General features: G+C 38.6%; 2 protein-coding genes across 5 annotated transcripts in view; one reads left to right on the top strand and one right to left on the bottom strand.

Annotated features, from left to right (window-relative positions):
* vopp1 (VOPP1, WBP1/VOPP1 family member) overlaps positions 1-2,104 on the top strand; it is a 71,753-nt gene extending 69,649 nt beyond the window's left edge. The window contains exon 5 of one of the 2 annotated variants that reach the window (XM_012964901.3): positions 1,429-2,104. In XM_012964901.3, coding sequence (XP_012820355.1) covers positions 1,429-1,619 — 191 coding nt within the window. In that variant the 3' untranslated portion in view covers positions 1,620-2,104. 2 annotated transcript variants of the gene reach the window in all.
* A 2,812-nt stretch (positions 2,105-4,916) lies between these two features.
* Positions 4,917-21,593, bottom strand: part of lancl2 (LanC like 2) — a 26,839-nt gene continuing 10,162 nt past the window's right edge. For all 3 annotated transcript variants that reach the window (XM_012964859.3, XM_012964858.3, NM_001045803.1), the window contains 5 exon segments: positions 16,025-16,171; positions 13,589-13,771; positions 11,312-11,488; positions 7,957-8,029; positions 4,917-6,394 (listed from right to left, as the gene is read on the bottom strand). In XM_012964859.3, coding sequence (XP_012820313.1) covers positions 6,318-6,394; positions 7,957-8,029; positions 11,312-11,488; positions 13,589-13,771; positions 16,025-16,171 — 657 coding nt within the window. In that variant the 3' untranslated portion in view covers positions 4,917-6,317.

Genomic DNA, 21,593 nt, shown 5'->3' with positions numbered 1-21,593 from the left:
CTAATTCAGTAACCACACACGGCCATTCACTGGATTAAATATCTAGCGGAAGGTAACAGGCACCAGGAGGCCCTCCCTAATGTGCCACCATAGGATAGGGCAGGTCTCCCCGACTTGCATGTCTGATGATGCACAGGTTAGGAATGCCTATATGCTTCCCCCAGCCTGCCTTCCCTGAGTACAGTACTGCCAGCACTGGCAATTTGGTTTTCATGGAGGGAGAGGAATGAAGGTGTTTGGGGGCACCCATTGTCTTGCCCTACACCCCTGTAATGTACTCATTAGGAATCATTTACAGGCTCAAGAGCAAACATGAGTGCACACTTGCATGTATTTAATTGAATGTATAGGGCACAGGGAGAAGGCAGCGCTGGACAACTGCTGTACTATAAGGTAGCTCAAAAGTATGTGTAAAGTTCTGCCTTAGGGCCCACACATACATTTTTTAAATGTTCCTGGGTACAACTACGCTCATGTGTGTTAAAGTGTGCTTAAACCTGCACCTCAAATGTAAAGTGTGAGAGCCCTTATATTGCTTCAACTCTGTGAAAATATTCCAGCATTCTGAAACTGCAATAAGTGTAGTGCAGTGTGCTCAGTTACATGGCAGGGAATACAGCAGAGTGGGAACAAAAGTACAAAGAGCAAATGTACTCTAATCATATGGTAAGAGCAGAAAGAAAGGGCAACTGTCACACAATGGTACTTTCCTTCTTTTTAAAATGCTTTAGTATTTGCTTGAAGCATTTTAACCGCTAATCTGCCACTGTAATCCCTGCTTGATACATATAAATACATATCCTGGATTAGTAAACTTGCCAGCTACAGTACTTGCTACCTATGCTGCTTCTGTGGCCCTTGAAGCTTTAACAGAAACTCCCAGGAACTAATCTGCTCTCCTAATACATCTTTCTTCCTCCACAAAGCCAGTACCTGTCACCACCCACCAAATACACTAAAACCCTAAAACTCATTATTTCTGACTCTTAGTTCTTTACTCATATTGGCAAAACTTAATTTCCCTAGTACAGGGATCCCCAACCTTTTATACCCGGGAGCCACATTCAAATGGAAAAAGAGTTGGGGAGCAACACAAGCATGGAAAAAGTTCCTGGGGGTGCAAATAAAAGCTATAATTGGCTATGTGGTACCCCCTATGTGGACTGGAAGCCTACAGAAGACTCTGTTTGCCTTTACACTGGGTTTTATGCAACCAAAACTTGCCTCCAAGCCAGAAATTAAAAAATGAGCACCTGCTTTGATGCCACTGGGAGCAACATCCAAGAGGTTGGGGAGCAACATGTTGCTCCTGAGCCACTGGTTGGGGATCACTGCCCTAGTACATTCTGCTCTTTGGTGCTTATGTATTGCCCCTTACAACAGATTAACTGCACTAGAAGTGGAATAGGAAAAAATAAAGGCATGCAGTTTTTTTTGCAGGACCCCAGCACCCAGGAATGCCATATTACTCTGATCCAGGAGGAGCTATGGGAAACCCAGTGACACCATCCTTTCATGTTCAGCCCTCTCCACAAGGGAATCCACCATTCCCTCCTCCACCTTCTTACTGCAACACGCCTCCACCTCCTTATGAGCAAGTGGTGAAATCCTGCAAATGAACCCTCGGCAGTTTCCTTAAACCTGACTCTTGACAAGTGATTGACTTTACCACAAGGAGGACTTGGCTCTGCACTAGCTCAGCTGGCATAAGAGTATTGCTAGCCTCAGTACTGGCTTGCCGAATGGAATGGATGTCTTGTTTTTATGGAAAGTGGTTGCAATCCTGCCAATGTCTGTAACTAGTATACCTTTTTACCTTTCCAGCACCTGGCTGGGGTGGGATGAGGGTGTAATTGTCCCAGGTCTCCATTCTAGTGCTGAAGAGGCCTAATTTTTTTATCACTCTTATGTAGTATGTAGTTACTCTAATGTACGTATGTTTCTCAACTGGTGATGTACATTACATATCGTTGCCTCATGGTCCCAAGAGTGCTAGCAGATCATGCAATATCTTCAGTAAAAGGCATGCTCTTGACTGAACCTTATTTGAATACGTGTTTTTAATCCCAATAAATAAAACTAATTTTATTGTCAGAATTGTTAATATTTCCATTTTCTTATTCTTTGTTCCTATTTGTTCTTTGTGATTGATACTTTGTAAAGAAACCATTTTTCCTTTCACTTTTATACTATAAGCCAGGACTTTGGGGCAGATTTATCAAAGTAAAATTTATCACAGTAAAATTCCACTGCTCCCTATTCATTTCTTTGGGAGTTTTAAAGTTATATTTATTAAATGGTGAATGACCAGTGCGGTGGCCCATAGCAATCAATAGACAATAGAAAATAGTTTTGAGCAGCCTATTGACAGTTTGAAAATGAAAGCAAAGATCTGATTGGTTGCTATAGGCAACACCAGAGGTTCAATTTGGCACCTATCTTTATCAGTCCCTAAGCCTGCAGAATGAAACCGCGGAATGACACTCAAAAGAAAAGAAAGAAAACGAAAATAATCCACATTATATGGACATTCATTTGGGCAGCGGGTCTCACCTGTGCCTATGGTACTCTGTGTGGGACAGGGTGAAACAAATATGGCAGTTGGTACATGTTTTTTTGCACTTTGCACCCTGCCCTGCACTTTGTAAATGGGACCCACTGACTTTTGAAACTATTTCAAGACTTTTAATCTGGCCATGCATATAATCATCTTCTCATTAGACAAAAGTGACATTAAGGGGCATATTTATTATGCTGTGTAAAAAACGGCGAGAAAATTCGCCACACATCGCCAGGCTTCACTGTGTAAAAACAGCGTAATCATTTACGCGTTTTTTCTTCCACCGGAACTTATGGAAAATAACGGCGTAATATCCGGTGTTCAGACGGCGATCTTTTCCATTTATTTTACACAGCTTTTTACTCCGTTTTTTCAGCGAATTAGTTTTACACAGCATAATATATTCCCCCCGTAGTCTGATCCAACCGCTTGGGCCATCACAATAACACTAAATTAATGGTCTGACAAGATATCTGGATTATTTAGCTCTATACATAGGACAATAAGCTGAAGAATATGGGAGTGCCTGTGTATAGGCAGGTTGAAGCGTTTACTTAACAACGCCAGTATGGGCAACATTCAATGTTCATATTATGCGTTTTTTATGCAGTTTTTAAAGAGGACCTGTCACTTTTTTAAAACCGCATTAAAGTGTTTGCAATTAAGGTGAACAACATTACAGTTGAAATAAAAGTTTAATATTACTAGTGAAAGGAATGTTTTATAACTTACATAAATAACGTGTCAGGAAAGCACCATTTTGAAAAATTATTGTTTCTCCCTTCTGCCCTCGCACTGTGCGCATCTAAAATCTCGCACATGTGCAGTGACAGATGCAGGAAGAAGAGAGGAGCTGAACACGTGTTCCATTTGTTTCCATTCCATTGTTTACTCCACCCCCTCCCTCTAGCTTCTGATCGGGTCTGTAATATATTATGCTCAATGCTCCGTACTTTACTCCCCCCTCCCTGTGCCTTCTGAACTGAATTGTACAGTGTGATTGGAAAGGTGCAGAAAACTTCACATCAGGGGGGCGTAAACAACGGAGCCTTGAGCATAATATTAACACTTAAATTACATTCCTTCTGTAAACTGAAAAGTGACAGTTTCCCTTTAAAGTAGATTTTCAGTGTATTGCTTAAATAACATTTTTTTTCTTTTAAGTTCATATATTAAGTGTTTTAAAACATGGACTATTGGATGAAGTGATAATAGCATCTCTTTAAAGGAGAAAGAAAGGTAAAATCTAAGTAAGCTTTATCAGAAAGGTCTATGTAAATACAGCCATAAACACTCACAGAAATGCTGCACTGACTTCTCTGTGAAAAGATTTCTTGTGTCTGTAATTCCTGTGCCAGAGACACGCAGCTCTCTGCTGTCTCCTCTCTCCTGCTCCCCCTCCCTCAAGAATGCTAAGAACTCACTCCCCCCTTAGGAATGTGGATCTGAGCCAATCAGCAGGAAGCTTCCTAATAGTCTAACTATCTGAGCATGTTCACTTGGTCTGGGTGTCTGTGCAGGAGTGAAGCATTATGGGAACTTTCTTTACACAGCTCAGCATTTTTTCTGCCTGTTTGGCTTCTGATCATCTGAACAGGAGAAATATGGGGAGACTTAAGGGCACTATTGAGACAAATGAAGGTATGCCTGCAGCTTGAGATTACTCTTTACTAGCCTTTCCTTCTCCTTTAAGGCAGGGTTTTTTACTTTTTTTTAGCATCTCACATTGAAGCCTGTGAGTAGGTAAAGGCCTCCATTAGCTCATAACAAGGTTATTAACATATGAACATTTTTTCCTGGCTGCAGCCAACACGCTCAAGCTGTGAGTCACTGACAGATCTCACCTGCTCTAATAGACTGATCCCAGCATTACACAGAAATTTGTTATAAAATCTATGCAGAATGTGTCAAATGTATCCCTATATCACCATCACTATTTCCATTAATCAGCTAGAACTCTACATTAAATGATAGTTCTGCTATTTTTGCTCGAGTTGCCTTATGGTTTGGCCTGTACAGTTACAGTGCATCTTACTAAACCATGATCCAGTCTCTCACAGCACTTTCCATTAAAACCTTGCTCACATCTCTTTATACATTCTTCATTTTTAGGGTTTAGTTCAGGTCAGACCTGGGATTCAAAATTGATCATGTAATTTCAAAAAAAACACAGAGGCCGAATAAGCCTCAATGCTTCCGTAACAGGTCCAAGGTAAATATACCATTAGTACAGTTATTTCATATATGGCACCTTCAGAAATTCTTTATATGAACAAGTACTCCTTCACATGGGAATATATTTATAAATTTCAAAGATATTTGTGAATTCTTCCATGAAAAAAATACAGTTGACAAAAACTTTTAGACATTTTAATAATATGTCCACAGCATTGGTGGTAAAACAAAAAAAGAACAAACTTTCTTGCACAAGTTGAAATACATTTAAGACAATGAATTCGATATTTCATTTTTCGCAGCAGTATACATATACCTGTCATTCAAAGTGATCACCAATCAGATCTTGCAAACAGAGACAAGCAAAACCATTCATACACATGTGGTACATCTCATACCTTGTCAGCAATACAACACAAAGAAAAACTGATTTAAGGGAAATATGGCAAATGTCTGTAAAGAAGATTTTATGTTACAGTCAATCTAGAAAACATAGGATGTGCCCATTGTGTATAGAGGGCATTCCTACTATGTAAATACTTTTAGTCATTATAAACAGGAGTGGAATTATTCATTTTTTGTAGGTATAAATTGTCATGACTTTGACATTGTTTGTATCCCCATAGAGCAAAGACACTGAGCTACTTAGTAGCAGCTACTTGTAAAGACTACTAAACGCCAGAAAATACCTGCCATAGACAATACTGGGAATTGCCTCTGCTAAAACACACATAGAGGCAATTATCAGTAAATGATCAGCATTGCCGATTTCTGTAGCCATGACAAGTAGCTGCTGGTAGTAGCTCCGTGTGTCTTAATCCTTACTCAGCAAGACCAGTGCCACTGCGCTGATGTAAGATTAACATTGCCAAAAGCCTACAATGGTATGGATACCTCTTAGTCATTCTTTTGGGGGTGTGAAAGTACAACATTTGTTAGGAACTAATTCAGTATTTTCACTGGCTTAAGTTAAGATACAGGCAGCTATGAAGAACACAATAAAAACAAAGGAAAAGAAAAACAGATTTAATGTTAGCTTTGCATTTTTCTCTACAAAATCCTTACTTACCTTTAATTTGGTTCTTTTGTTTTTAACAAAAGTTAATGACCCATTACTGAGGAAATTGAATGTCACTATTCCAGTGCTGTAAGATGGAAAATTGCAGGATGAAGCATTTGTACTGTAACAGTGAAACAGAAATGTATTCCATATGAACAGATATATGACTGTACCCTAAAGAAAAGCAATTGATAATCCTGTATTGTTTGTGCCACTCAGACTATAGGCAAGTACACACAATTTGTGCAGTAGCTGTGTTACAAATAGACATGGATGAAAAGGCGTGTGCAACAAGCATGGAAACCTAATCCTCTTGGGGAAATCACAGGGCAAGTTATATAAGGTATGCCAACATGTACAATGACGTTCATTGCAAGTCACAATATAGAATTCACCCAAACGTGGTGACGTTTAGAGTTGACACAGTGTGTTGTAGGCACTAGGCATAATGGCATGCCTTTAATTCTTGCCTCCCGGAATGGCACATAAATATATCCCTCTGTGCTGTCTGCCACCAAGAGATCAGAGTTCAAATGCTGGGAAGCGCGAAGTCTCAGGTGTCAACATGTCGGAAAGGAAGTGGATTGCACCAGCCATTCCTGAAAAGAAGCATTGTGTTTTTATCATTCATAAAAACGCATACAACGTAAACTCACAGGGGCTCATTACTAAGAATAAGCACATCTGCACCAGTGCAGAAACCCACCACAATCCATTTTGCTCAGTAAACTGCATTGAATAAGTATTACTAACCTGCTTCTGTACCTTCAAAATTTTTGTTAGAGTAAGGGCCTTTTGTGACGGGATTTGGCATTTATTTCAGAAAAGCAAGGCCCTTTTCCTACATTATATATATATATATATATATATATATATATAGCATGAAATAATCCATGGCCGGCACACCCTTAAAATTCAAAAAATTTTTTTATTGAAAACTCATTGTTTAAAAACCAACGTTTCGGTCCTCATTAGGACCTTTATCAAGGATAAAACAACGGTGTATCATCTCACATATAAATACCCTTGCAAGGGTATTTATATGTGAGATGATACACCGTTGTTTTATCCTTGATAAAGGTCCTAATGAGGACCGAAACGTTGGTTTTTAAACAATGAGTTTTCAATAAAAAAATTTTTTGAATTTTAAGGGTGTGCCGGCCATGGATTATTTCATGCTAAATACTCAGATTTTGGCTGTGCACCCCACAGAATACTAAAAGCCTTGGAGTGCAGACACCATCAGGACTGATATATATATATATATATATATATATATATATACACACATACATACATATATATATTGTTATTTTGTTTGTTTAGCAGTTCCTGATTTTATGAAATACATACATATTGTTATTTTGTTTGTTTAGCAGATCTTGATTTTATAAAATGTTTTGTTTTCAAATAGTGTGCCATTAAATGCTATGTGATGATTGATTGTGTGGGTTACCTGACCAGTTGCAGCTTTTATTATATTATCTGGTAGCCTGGGTCCTACTTTCTGCCAAATAATTCACTCTACCATTTAAAATGCTATAGCCTTTCCATACAGCTTGCAGAGGTGAGAGTTAAGGAAGCTGCACTCATTTTTGTACAACAGATTCCAAGTTCATTATTGTGCTGCCCTTGTAAACACTTGTGAGCAATAAAACAAAATAGTTCATTTACTGATACATTTACATTTACTGAAGCAAAAGCAATGTGCAAAAGTACATTCACATTTATATATGTTGTACCCACAATACACCTTGTGACCAGGCAGCACCAAAATTTGCTCACTATTTATCAACCCACTGGTAAATCAAAGGGCAAGTTATTTTGCTAGCATCAGCACATATTCAAATGCATTACTTCCAGCATCTAGTTTATTAAGCGCATGTGAGTTGTGAGTGGAGGTGCAACATGTAAAGGGATTTGTTTAAATGCACTCATCTTTGCTTAAAGTCATAAAAAAGCCCTGAAGTCTGTACCTGAAAACCAAACCTTTAAAATCAGTTTATTTTTTATATTTTCAATTATATAAGCAAATACCTACACTGATACATACATACACATGTATAAACCTTTATAACATAAAACATAAAAGCAAGGTAACAGTACATGAGAATTGAGAAGCTGGGGAGGGAGACTGCTCATATACTCTTGAAATTTTTACCTTCAAATAGAGAATATGGTCTATCGGGGATGCGGCATCCATGTTTTCCATACTCTAAGCACCACTCAGCAAACTGTGGACCGAAAATAAACTGTATTCAAATATTCAGACATGCAAAAAATACACAATTCCAAAAGTGTTATGTTTAGATAATCAGAGTACTGTTACTAAATAAAAAGATACTTTGCATTAATAGGTTACTGCTGCACCACTGTGGACAGATGAGTGTGGTGCATCATGATAATGCATTTTATTCATACTCTGTAACAGAGGATACTAAGAGTTGTACTACAACATCTACGATGAAATAATGAAACAAAGACTGTAAAACCCAAACATAAGAGTTTGCCTATTGAAATGTAATTCTAATTTACACTTACAAAAACCTAAAGCCACTGAAAATGTATTTGCTATTGAATTATGTTTGTCCCTTGCTGCACTCCTGGTTCTGACTTTTGAAACAATATAGCAGAAGCAAGGTCATTAGGCAACCTGCATTGGCTAGAGCAGCTGACTTCGACTACAATGTTTTAATAGTCAGAACCAGGAATGCAGCAAGGCACAGACAATGATTTTTAATAGCACTTAGCTTTACAAACCATTGAAACCACTGAAACTGTTTAATGAACTGTAAGAATTATGCTTGGCATTGCATTATCTTAGATTTTTATTTTCGAGCTTACATCCCCTTTAAAATATAGATGCAGCCTCAGGAGTCAATAAAAGTGCGGCCTATGATACGTAAGCATAGAACATTTCACATACAGATGGATCGCTGGATTGTGAGCTTATGTATTTACAATATATTACTATGTGCTTATGTCTATATTGATGCAATCACAGCAAACAGTGGCACAACTGTGCTTATAATATATGCTCTATCTGTATAAATGGTATATGTCCACTAGTAACTAGTTTGTTATTAAGGGAAATTAGGAGGAAGAGCTTGCCAGGCAGTTAAGTGATTTGATCTAATGCTTTATCTTAGACTAGAGGTCCTTATTTCAATTCCCATGGCAACTGACTGTAACTATAGACAAGTCAGTCAGTTATGGGCTTTAAGAAGTGCAAGAGACCCAGGAGTGAAACTATCTTTTTATTTGGTTATATTATTTAGCAATGAAGTCTGTACTGGATGGCTCTCCTGGGCCTGCTATTCAGATATTTGTTTCTTCTTCCTTCTCCCTGACCCTTGTGGCATCTTATTTAGTCATTAGATCCATGAAAAATAAATCCATTGCTATACAGATCCATATGAGCTACAAGTAGTTTTTATTCTTGCTAACATATCTCCTGCCTCATATTATTTTCTTGCCTGATAAAGATGCAGAAGATGTTAAGAGGAGGTTAAAGTAAGCCTAGAAAAGCCGCTTTTTTTGTGGCATAAAAGATGGGAAAGTCCTTAAAGGAAAATTTGGTTGATCATGGAATATATCATCTATGCTCAGAAATTTACTTAAAGGAACAGTTCAGTGTAAAGATGAAACTGGGTAAAATGGATAAAAAATATTTGTAATCTAGTTAGTTAGGCAAAAATGTAATCTATAAAGGCTGGAGTGGGCAGATGTCTAACATAATGGCCAGAACTCTACTTCCTGGTTCCAGCTCTCTAAGCAACTAATCTTTCCTTGGGACATTACACTAAAAGGAATAGTAACTCCCAAAAATCTGTTTTAAAGATATAATAATATAATTTACTTTTACCCTGCACTGGTAAAAGCTTTGTGTTAGCTTCAGAAAGACTACTATAGTTTATACAAATAAGCTGCTGTGTAGCCATGGGGGCAGCCATTCAAGCTAGAAAAAAGGAGAAAAGGCACAGGTTACATAGCAAAAAACAGATAAGCTCTGTAGAATACAAAGGTGTTTTACAGAGCTTATCTATTATCTGCTATGTAACCCTTCCATTGAGTCCTATTTCAATTTGAATTGCTTCCCCCATGGCTACACAGCAGCTGTTATATAAACTATAGTAGGATTTAAAAAAGGGGTGGGTCACCTTTAAGTTAACCTTAAGTATGTTATAGAATGTCCTATTTCTAGCAACCTTCCAAATGGTCTTCATTATCTATTTTTTATAGTTTAATAAAAAATATTATTAATTATATATTAATATATTATAATTTTTAGAAATTATTTGCCTTCAGCATTCAAATGGGGTTCACTGACCCCAGCTGCCAGAAAACCTTTGCTTTGTGAGCTTACAATTTTATTGCCAGTGTAACTTTTTATTCCTTATTTTTATCTTGCAGTTCCTCTCCTATTCATATTCCTGTGTCTCATTCAAACCACTGCCTGGTTGCTAAGATAAACAAGACCCTATCAACCCAGATAGTTCCTAAAAATTCCAAACTAAAGAGCTGCTAAACAAAAAGCATAGTAACTGATAAAAAACCACAAAAAAATAAAACATGAAAACCAATTGCAAATTGTCTCAGTATATCAATGGCATACTAAAAGTAAACTTAAAGTGATACTGACATGAAAAACTACTTTTCAAAACATTAATGTACATAAAACGTTATAATACGGTAGGTTGATAATTTTTCACCAACAGGTTTGCTTCTGTAAGTCTTTGTTGTTTGAAGTTCCTACACCTGTTTTGCCAACCTGACTGTCCCTTCTCAGCCTGTCAGTTATAGCTTCTAATGCTAACGGACTCCTGTTGCACAAATATGGCCGCCCCCTCATAGAGGAACATGGGGGATCAGATAGGTAATGTAAAAGCATTGGGCAAATATGTTTAAGGTAATATTATAAAGCTTATGCAAAGGCAATGTTATGATATATTTAAAAAATGGTTTAATCTCTGGTTTCAGTGTCTCTTTAAAGGTGCACAACCCCTTTAAAGCAAATAACTTTTACCAGTGCAGAACAACAGAGCATTATATTTTAATTACTTTGATACACCTTCATTCTTTGGTGTTATGGATACTTTCAATGGAAAACACTCAAAAGCACCAAGTGATTTTGGCCCCTCCATGCCATCAGCTGAACCATTTGTCTTAAAATCTTTCAGGTCTTTATCTACAAAGGGCAAGTAGGAAAGAAGCTTAACGGGCATTACTCAGATTAACCCAAAAGAAAATCAACAGTTGAGTACCTGTTTAAATAATGGCCTACCTGAGAACATCCCAAACGGTGTTTACCCTAGACTCACTCCACACAGCACAGTAATTCTGACTAATCTCTAGAGGAGTATTCCATGTTTTTCTTTGCTATAACACACGGACATGCTTTCAGGGGTTTTTCATGGGCCTAGGGTCACCAGGGTTATTTCACACTGTTGTCAAATAGTGTGTTACAGAGATCAAAAACACCTTATAAAACCACATTTAAAAATACATCTGTTTACCCTGCAAGCTCTATACAGATATTTCTTGTCTTGGGTGTGGTTGTAGAGCGATAGGAAAGCATATCCATTTCCGGATGTACCGTGACAAATTCCATAGCCCTTTCTCAGGAGGCCTCTTTGCCAGATGACTTCGCTGCATTCCACGGCATCTTTCAAGTATTTATCTTCTTTAAAAACCTGAAATATAACTCGGGTTTTACTTTTATGGCTTTGTTACCAGCAAATAATGTGATTCAAATGGAAAATTAGCAACAATTATTTATTACGTATGAGGGGGCACAACACATACCTCTATGAAACAGATGTTTAAATGAACGCTAACAGATTAACCACAGACAGCATTAAGCAACCATTTTTAAAGTGAGTTCAGTAAGTAGGTCTTGTGTTCACATATCTTTGCCTTTTGTTTTAAATGTTAAAGTGTTAAAAATTGTGTACTAAATTCACACATTCGCACATTCTTCTTCCTGTTTACAGTTTGAATGAAAGACTAATATATGAATAAAAGAGAACCTGAATAGAAAAAACTAGGTTACAAAAAGCAACAAAAACAAAATTGTAGCCTCAGAAAGTAACAGTTTTTGGCTGCTGGGATCAGTGACCCCCATTTGAAATTTGGAAAAGGTTAAAAGATGAGCAAATAATTCAAAAACTATAAACAATAAATAATGAAGACCAACAGAAAAGTTGGTTAGAACTGGCCATTCTGTAACAACTTAAAGCGACCCAACCCTTTAACTTAATAGCATAGAAGGCTGATAAAAGAATCTATGAGAAAATAATACAAGAGTATAAGTAAAAAAACAAATGTGACAGAGCAGTGCCTTTTAAAAAGCACTTAATAAAGCATGATTTCTTTACCTTAAAAGAAAACAAGGTGGTGGGGGAATCTCTGTGAATATACTTACCTTGAGAGAGAGTAAATGAAGTGCAGCAGTTCTTGCATCCTCGCCCCAGATTCCTATTCTGTTTAACTCTCAGTGGAATCACAGTATTGATGGCTAGTTCAAATGTAACTTGTTTCCTCTAATTTCTCAAATTAATTTTCTATTATGTCTGATAATTATCTGGCGGGTTATATTACTTTCTTACTGTCACAGTTGCTGTGTAGTAGAATTGCTAAAAGGTATTTGACAGTCACATTAACAATTTGGTACACAAACCTGCATTTGTATGAACTGAGAGTTAATTGCTTTCACCAAAGCAACTTGAGGAAGAAGATGTAAAGATAATTACAGTCTTCATGATGCTAATGAACAAAATGTGAATAATAAATCTCCACTTAGATCTCATCACACATAGAGAGAGTGTCAAGCAGCATGGGACCTGTTTGTAACTGAGCTTACTAGCTGGATTAGTAAGGCCCTTGGTAGCAACCAGAAGGAAGATATATGTAATGGGCAATTTCTACTACATTTTTCTTTTATAGACCTGATTTTAACTATTATTTGCATAGGAGATAGAGAAGCAGTGGTGCGGATAGTGTATTTATGGCAAGACATTTAGCTCCACTATGTCCGCTATTTACTTATCATCTGACTTTTGTTGTATATGCAAACAGGATTTCCTTCGTTACTACACTGCTGACTTTTTGATTCAGCACACCCCTGGCGCCCCTAACACCCCGTATTTTTCTCATTTACCAAAGTAATTGATGTAAATAACAGTCAGCATAATTCACATGTTATCAACTATTAAGAGTACAATTCAAATTTTATTGAACAAACCTCCTAAAGGGGCTGACCAGGTCTCTTCCCATGATTCCGGCCCAAAACATGACTCCACCACCTCCTTGCTGACATCCCATGCCTTGTTGGAAGACGGTGGCCTTCCACCAACCATCTACTACTCCATCCATCTGGACCATTCATAGTTGCACGGCACGTTTGTGCTTTGAATCAGCCACAAATCTCTTAATAGGGCGATGATCACGCTTAGGTTTTTGTGAAATATCTAATGTTTTCATACCTTGTCCAAGGCATTGAACTATTTCACTCTTTTCGGCAGCAGAAAGATCCCTTTTCTTCCCCATAAAATGGGCACACCTGGTGAACTAATTAGCACAGGTGTCTAAAATTGATTTCAGATCCAAAGAGCCCTGAGACACAATGCCATCCATGAGTTTAATTGAAAACCAAAAAATCTAATCTTTGTGACACTTAAAACCCTTACTGATTTGTGGGTTCACATGGGTTTGGACAAAACATTTAGGGAATCAATTGTAACTTATTTCCTTTTTGAAAATGATTGTATGCAAAAGCATCTACAAGAACTTACTTTGTGTGCGTGGAGAAGCATGTGGATAACGCCAGGTGCTCCATGGCACCAGTGCACCAGTCGGTCTGTTTCATTGCTTAAAGAGGACGGGTAATTGCCAGACCTGAATTTTTTGTGCCGCACATAGTCTATGCATGGCTTTACCAGGTCACTTAGTGTTTCTACATCCACGTTTGACGAAGGCTAAACAAGAGCAACAAGACAAAAATATTTCATAAAAATTCCAGACAAATCTGGCAGATTATTATTACCTATACATTACATTTCATCAATACCATCCTACCAAGCTTAGATGGGTTGATACAACTGAACAATCTAGTTCACTATAGCCTAATGTATTATATGATCTTTACAACTCTTCATCAGAAGGTGTATCATTCAAGATTTGTCTATTAATAAGGGTATTGACTCACCAGGAGATTAGTCACCCACAATAAATCTTAGTTTTGATTGCTCTTTTACACTTTCATAAAGTAAATCGCTGATGAGAAGACATACGCAGTGCTTTGCTTTTGCAAAGTCAATAGAAGTTTCACGGCAACTTTAGAAAAGCAGAGCACTGCGTATATTTTACCACCGACCACTCATGTTATTGCTGCTGGAAAAGCATTTTGGGGGGGATTAGTCGCCAGCGGATTTGTTGCTGGTGAAAAAACTTCCCATGAGCCAGTACCCTAAAAGCTTAGGCTTTTAAACCAAGCTGCTTCTCTCAGTGGTACTAGAAGGATCATTTTAGTGACACTCCAATATATCAGTCTGGGAAACAAAGTAAGCAGCAATCATTACAAAATCTGACAACTGGCAAATAAATGATATGCATTATAAAAGATACTGAAATAAATGCAACATTCCATTACAAATTACAAAGATTTTAAAGTTATTTGTAAATGTAATGGAAAGTGGTTTTTAAGTAACCTTTCTATATATATATTGAAAACACATGAAACAGCACTTTAGAGAGATTATTGATCTTTCACATCAGTCTCTGGCCCCCTTGGATATACAACCGAAGTCCCTAAAACATTACACACAGTAGAATCCGTGTTATCACGTGTGTCTGCTTGCCCTTTGCTGTTCCCTGCACTGCTGCTCTTAACTGCATGTGTCATTCAAATAGCGTTGTGTTGTACTAGTCAATTACAGTATGGAACAGTATGGAAAGTGGTGCAGGGGAAAGAACATGCAGGCACAGGAGCGCCTACCCTCCCTTCCCATGTCTGCAGCTCACTGACAGCAGGGGAGGCCTAGCTAATGAAGTGCAGTACTGCAGGATCCCCCTTGAGGGAAGGTTCGCAACTGGGGTGGTGGGCCCCAGACACCCCAGGCTAAAACTGCACCTTGTTTTCATTGCAGCTGCAACCAATATATCAATCATTTGTTCATACCACAGGATCACTGGCACATACAATTTATTTTGCCATTTCATTTCTAACTAAAATCCACTTGACAAAATGCTAACAATTTTCTCTGAAAAATATTCTATAGAAATGATAATGGTTAAAGTAGATTAAGGGTCTTATTATCCCAAAGCAAACCTCTATAGATACGGGCAATATCACTAACATGGGCCACAATCTTGGGTCATTTTTTCTCAGAGACAATTCTAAGCATATTTTTGTTAACATATTATCGCTATTATTATTTACTATTATAGCAGGAATTCATAATATGCCATGGCGCAGTAACATTTTACACCGAGAAAAGATATTAACTAATGTACAAGAGATGCATATAACCCCCCCTAACTGTCCAACACAGTTCAGGGTTTTGATCCAAAAAAAAAGGGAAAAAAAAGGAAAATGACTAAATAAAAAGTAACATTCTAGTTAATTTAAAGGTAAACTACAGGGAAGATTTTATAGGATGATGTAGGATCGATAGCCCACATCCTACTAGTCCAATGCTGTTGTGTGGGTCAATATATATCGGTGCTGATATAAAAATCTGATGTGTACACTACACGGGTGAATTTCCATTCGGCACAACAGGCTTGTTGGAAGGGGACTCTGCATGCTCCACAAGATTAAATCTGATGGTGTCTGAAAGGATTTTCTATTTAAAATAAATAAAATAAGAAGCTTGAATACAACCCTTTGAGTAAGTGATTCAACTTACATTAGAGCAGTGGGATTAAATTTTTAGAATCATACAAAAACTTGTGCTGTTGCATGCCAAGATTTTGTGGGTCAGATCAACATCTCCTGGGTATTTTAGCTCTTATTATCACTTCTACATGTCTGACAAACAAGTGAAACCTTAGGTTATAAGCTTTACCAGGGCAGCCACTGCCCTGTTGAAGCTTCTAACCTAAGGACCCTGTTGGCATTAACGGATTATGAATGATTTAGTGTAATATCTGTCAAGCACTGTGGAACATTTATATAAATAAAAGACAACATATATATAATTTTCTCTTGTACATTCAGTGCATTGTACCTGCATAAGCATGTAGTAGATTCCAGCTAGGCCATGTGCTGCCCCAACATACTGCTTCTTGTGCCATTGGTACAGTAGAGGGCAGCGTTCTGTTTTGTGCTCTTCTTTTGACAAGTTTTTCCCAGATTCAATGATGGCATCTACAACCTAATGGAAGAATAATGGATGAAAAATGAGCACTGGATAGCCAAACATACTAAGACTATATTTACAGTGTTAGAATGCTATTCTTTCTGAGTAACTATTAATATCCCAGCTACTCGTGCTCAGTATAAGGATTTATACTGAAAATGTGTTTTGCTATTATTTTAAATTAAGTGATCAGTATTTTAGAATAACAAGACTGGATCACATGGACAATACCGCATAACTAACATGTGGGGCATTAAAAAAAATTGCATTTTGTCATTCAGAGATTTTACCGTGTACCTGCCGAAGATGGCAAACTCTATGGCGCTGGCTGAACCTGACTGCCAGTGCCATAGCTTGTGTTTTTAATTTATTTTTTATAACTGTGCCCATAAAAAAGTGTTTTTCTTGTCATCTTATTGTTACTGTTGGTTTTGAAGGTTTAAGGTTAAGTCCGGAGCTGCAGAAAGTGTTTTCAGACTGAAAAGACCTCACCTGTGCAAATCCTTGAAATAAATAAATAAATAAATAAAAGCACAAAATACAGGCATTTTGCAAAGTGTGATGGTGCAATAAGACCGAATGTATCCTATTTACGTTAAGTAAATTTATGATGCTAAAGCAACATCCAAGTTCATTTCCCTTAAAGAAAAAAAAAGTTGGCATTTACATGCTGAATGAACATTTCACTTAAATGTGAATCCTAACCACATACCCATGGGCCTTATACTGTACATTTCTCCTCAGCAGTAAGGGAAACCTCAAATAACTATTTAAGTGAACATCAGCTTGGAAATGTCAAGGCAATTTCCTGTTTGTGATGGAGAGGCTTTCTAAATCAGATGGTTGCTGTGTTGTTTATTGCTGCCATAAAAATGAACTGACAAGGTATCCTATTAAAAGAAGTGATCAACTTTTATGAACATCTCCCTGTGTTGCCAATAATGCCAAAATAAAAAATTCTGGCAATAGAATAGCTACTTAAATTAATTGGGGGTCTGTGCTGTCTCCCTGGAGGTGGTATGCAGTGTTTAGCCTGGAAGTGGGGAGAATATTTTCAGGCACCCCTCAGTGACGCATGTGGTGAGTTAGTAAGTCTGTGGTGAGTTTGTGGTTGCATGCGGTGGGTTTGTAAGTCTGTGGTCGCATGTGGCAAGTTTGTAAGTCTGATCAAGGTGCAAGGGATAACTGTGAGGACTGGGAATTTTTTCATGCTGCAGAAACCTTCCCAGGGCCTTTTTCAACAGAAGCAACAATTAAGCTGGTCATACACATCCAGGTTTTAGTCTTCTTCCGAAGAACGTTTAGATATCATTCGTATGTTTAAATGTAGCAATCTAAAACTAACATTCAGACTTACAATTGTAGGATAAAGCCCTAAAAATAACTAACAAATCGGAGGATGTTCTGAACATGAAATAGCTGGCAGACACTGATCATACGAAAGTGACTGAACGACCGATTGCCATGGTATAAAGATTATTGGATGATAATTTTGAGCCCACACACGGTCTGAAAAACTATTTTATTGGTATGTGTATAGCCATCTTAACAGTTATCTGGGAACACCTAACAATATTCAGTTCCTCCCAGTGACCAAAGCTTTCCTTGCCCTGTCAGTTAAAACCAATGCAATTTGCATCAGAAACAAATAAGAGCCTTGTAGTGTTAGCTTTTATGATAGACAAAGCAAATTTTGTGTGTTATAATTCTCATGATATCTAAGCTTAGTTTCTCAACAGCCCAGAGCATACTAAGCATGTGAGCATCACTGAAACTCAAATGATTGACTAGCAAGATTGCAAGCTCCTGTGAGCAACTATAATCATTACTGTTATAGGGTTGATGAACCTCTCTGCCTGTACAGTAAGTTCAATATATAAAATACAGCATTCCTAGCCATATTTAGGTTTTCGTTCTTTTCTACACTTGTAGCTTGTCTTAGCCTATATAGGCTAAACAGTATGTCAAGTCTAAAGGGGTGGCCTCTCGTTCATCGATCTTTTCTATGGGGAAAAAAAGATCCCTTGCTATCTGTCTATAATGTCCTTTAAAGGAGAAGGAAACGCTAATAAACAGTTAATTTCAAGCTGCAGGCATACCTTCAGTTGTCTCAATAGTGCCCTTAAATCTCCCCATATTTCTCCTGTTCAGATGATCACAAGCCAAACAGGAAGAAAAAATGCTAAGCTGTGTAAAGAAAGTTCCCATAATGCCTCGCTCCTGCACAGACACCCAGACCAAGTGAACATGCTCAGTATCACCACAAAAGTGGTGATATTCCAACAAAATAAAAGTGGAGATAGATTTGTCAGATTTTCCACCTAATTCACAAACCTCTATCTCCACTTTTGTGAATTTGTCTTTTAAACAGACAGTTTTCAGATTTTGCCAACATTTTTTTATGAATTTGCCTTTAGCTCTTAGTAAATCTGTCGGTGCAACCAAACCCGGCCCCACAGCTACATGAGCCTTGGGGTAAGGATTTTACCAGCAGGATTTTGCATTTCATTTGCCATTTGTCATTTCACTTTAGGGGCATTTCCTGAGGGGTAATTTTAGTTTGCCCAGGGAAACTATACATCATTTTTTTCAGGACAATCTGGGCTTTCTAATGTTTTCTATATTTACTCATTACTGGGCAGCAGCAATCCGGCCCACACACCAACATGCCCAGTAAAAAGAGGTCCAACAGGACTAGGACCACCAGGTTTTTTCCACTGCCCTGTTGTGCCAGTCCAACCCTGTACCCAAATATCCCAGTGTGGGTGCCAGTGTGTATGTGCTGTTTGCTGATCACCAAGATGGCTGCTGGGAACAGGTGGGGACCAATGCTGTCAGGCAGCTCTGTAGTTCTGGACATGCTATGGGGGCACAGATAAGTTGGGGCAAATGTCAGTGAAGTGATTAAAGAGGGGGCACTGCTGCTAAAACTGAAAATTTGCCTGGGAGGCTTTACTTTTCCTTAAAATAAAAATGTTTACAATATATTCATTCAAAATGTTATTATTGCCTCATTGATTAAGCTAAAACTAGCATAGCAATGCAAATGTGAGGGGAAAACTTTTTATATATAAGATATAAATTGAACTTTTTTCAATCAGTGTTTTACTTGTTTATAAAATGTTAATGAGGCTTTTTGCACCTATTGTTCTAGGGCAGGGATCCCCAACCCGTAGCTCGCGAGCAACATGTTGCTCGCAGCCACTCTTGATGTTGCTCGCGTAGGTCTCCCAGCAGGTGTCCATTAACATCCCCCGATCCCTTCTCCCTAGGGAAGCATGTAAAAGTTACAGACCCAGCTCCCAGCGTGATTGTAATCGGTCCTCCTGTCATATCAAGTTACAACAGCAAGATCTTTTCTCTCCCTCCCTTCCCAGCCCCTCCCACTCACTCACTTGTGATCGCTCCTCCTGTCATATTCAGAAGTGAGCAGGGGCGGGAAGAGTCGCAGAGAGAAGATCATGCTGCTATAACTCACTGCCGGACTCCCCCTAAGAGGGGGGCTAGGAAGGAGGGTAAGCCTCCTGTTATATCCAGTTACAACAGCACAATCTTTTTCTGTTCCCAGGAGCTGGGAACGGAGGGAGAGAAAATATGGTGCTGTTGTAACTGGATATGACAGGAGGACCTATCACAATCATGCTGGGGACTTTGTAATACATTATTTGCTGTGGGCTAGGGAGAAAGGATTTTGGAATAAAAAGGTGCTGGGAAGGGACAGAGAGAAAAGGCTGTGCTGCTATAACTCACTGCTGGATTTGACAGGAGGAAATATCACAAATCAGGGAGGGGGGGGGGGGGGGGGGGGGCAAAGAAGGAGGGAGAGAAAAGACCCAGATCAGTCCTGTGAGCCTCCTGTCAAATCCAGCTGTGAATTATACCAGCACAATCTTTTGAGTTCCAGCTCCTCCACTGAATATTTTTTTTATCTGTTGCCAGCCCCAGCACAATAATTTTTTGGGAAGCCATCCCAGTGACCCCTTCTCCTCACCCATGCCACTGCTGTGTCAAATTTAATTTTTCACATTCTCTGTCACCCATTACATTTTTGTACAAATCTTGCTGCCCAAACGTCGTTGTGCCACCTACTCACCCACTTATATAACTGTACCAGAAATATGTTTCCAAAAAGTTCCACTCTTACATTTCTTTTATTCCTTGTTCCTCTGTGCCATTTTCCTTTCCATCATCTCCTCTACCTGTTTGCTCCTGCCATTCTCTCTCCTCTATATATCCTTGCTGCTTCTGTGCCATACTGCCTCCCATCTGTACCCTCTGAGCTCCAGTGTGCCATTCTGCCTCCCATCTGTACCTTCAGAGCTCCAGTGTGCCATTCTGCCTCCCATCTGTACCCTCAGAGCTCCAGCGTGCCATTCTGCCTCCCATCTGTACCCTCAGAGCTCCAGCGTGCCATTCTGCCTCCCATCTGTACCCTCAGAGCTCCAGTGTGCCATTCTGCCTCCCATCTGTACCCTCACAGCTCTTGTGTGCCATACTGCTTCCCATCAGCTACACCTCAGATTTTCACTGGCAGAAAACATGCAGTGCCGGATTTCACACTGATATTTTGATATTATATAACATTTTTATATAGTGTATATTCTTCTTATTATTATTATTAAAAATTGTGTTTGCGCTACTGTTCATGTATTGTGTTGCTCGCGAATAAGTTTTGCAGCTGAATGTTGCTCACGGGGTAAAAAAGGTTGGGGATCCCTGTTCTAGGGTTAGACAGAAACTTGTCCCCTTACAATAGGCTGCTAATCCCCATTTATATGTTAATGACCCCCAATGACACTGAGCTTTACTCCATTTTGAAAATGACGGGGAAAAATGTTGGGGAAAAATGTCGGAAAAAAAATGTCGTTAAAACGTTGTATAAATGTCGTTTAAACAACAAATTCACAAAAGTGTCTGTAAAATGTCTTTCTTTCACCAAAAACGGAAAAGTGGCGGTTGAGTCGGAATTTAGGCGGATTTCTGTTTGTGAATCTGGAGAAAGTGTTTTCCACCAGTTTTTCCACCACTTTTACTCCAAAAATGGGCTATCTCCACTTTTGTGAATTCCCCCCTATGAGTCAGCTTCCTGCTGATTGGCTCAGATCCACATTCCTGAGGGGGGGGGGCGAGTTCTTAGCATTCTTGAGGGAGGGGGGAGCAGCAGAGAGGAGAGAGCTGAAAGCTGTGTGTCTCTGGCAGAGGAAAACCGACACAACTAACCTTTTTACAGAGAACTCAGTGCAGCGTTTCTGTGAGTGCTTATGGCTGTATTTACATAGACCTTTCTGATAAAGCTTACTTAGTTTTTACCTTTCCTTCTCCTTTAATGTAATTGTAAAATGTAATCATGTCCCCTCACAAGAGTCTTTTCTCCATAGAAAATAACCCCAACCTTGACAGTCCATTACTTTTACCAGTTTACATCTCTGCATTCCCT

The sequence above is a fragment of the Xenopus tropicalis genome, chromosome 6 (genome assembly GCF_000004195.4).
Source record: "Xenopus tropicalis strain Nigerian chromosome 6, UCB_Xtro_10.0, whole genome shotgun sequence".
Classification (NCBI taxonomy): Eukaryota; Metazoa; Chordata; class Amphibia; order Anura; family Pipidae; genus Xenopus; species Xenopus tropicalis.
Note: the sequence above shows the minus strand (reverse complement) of the source record. Positions and strands in the feature narration are given on the sequence as shown.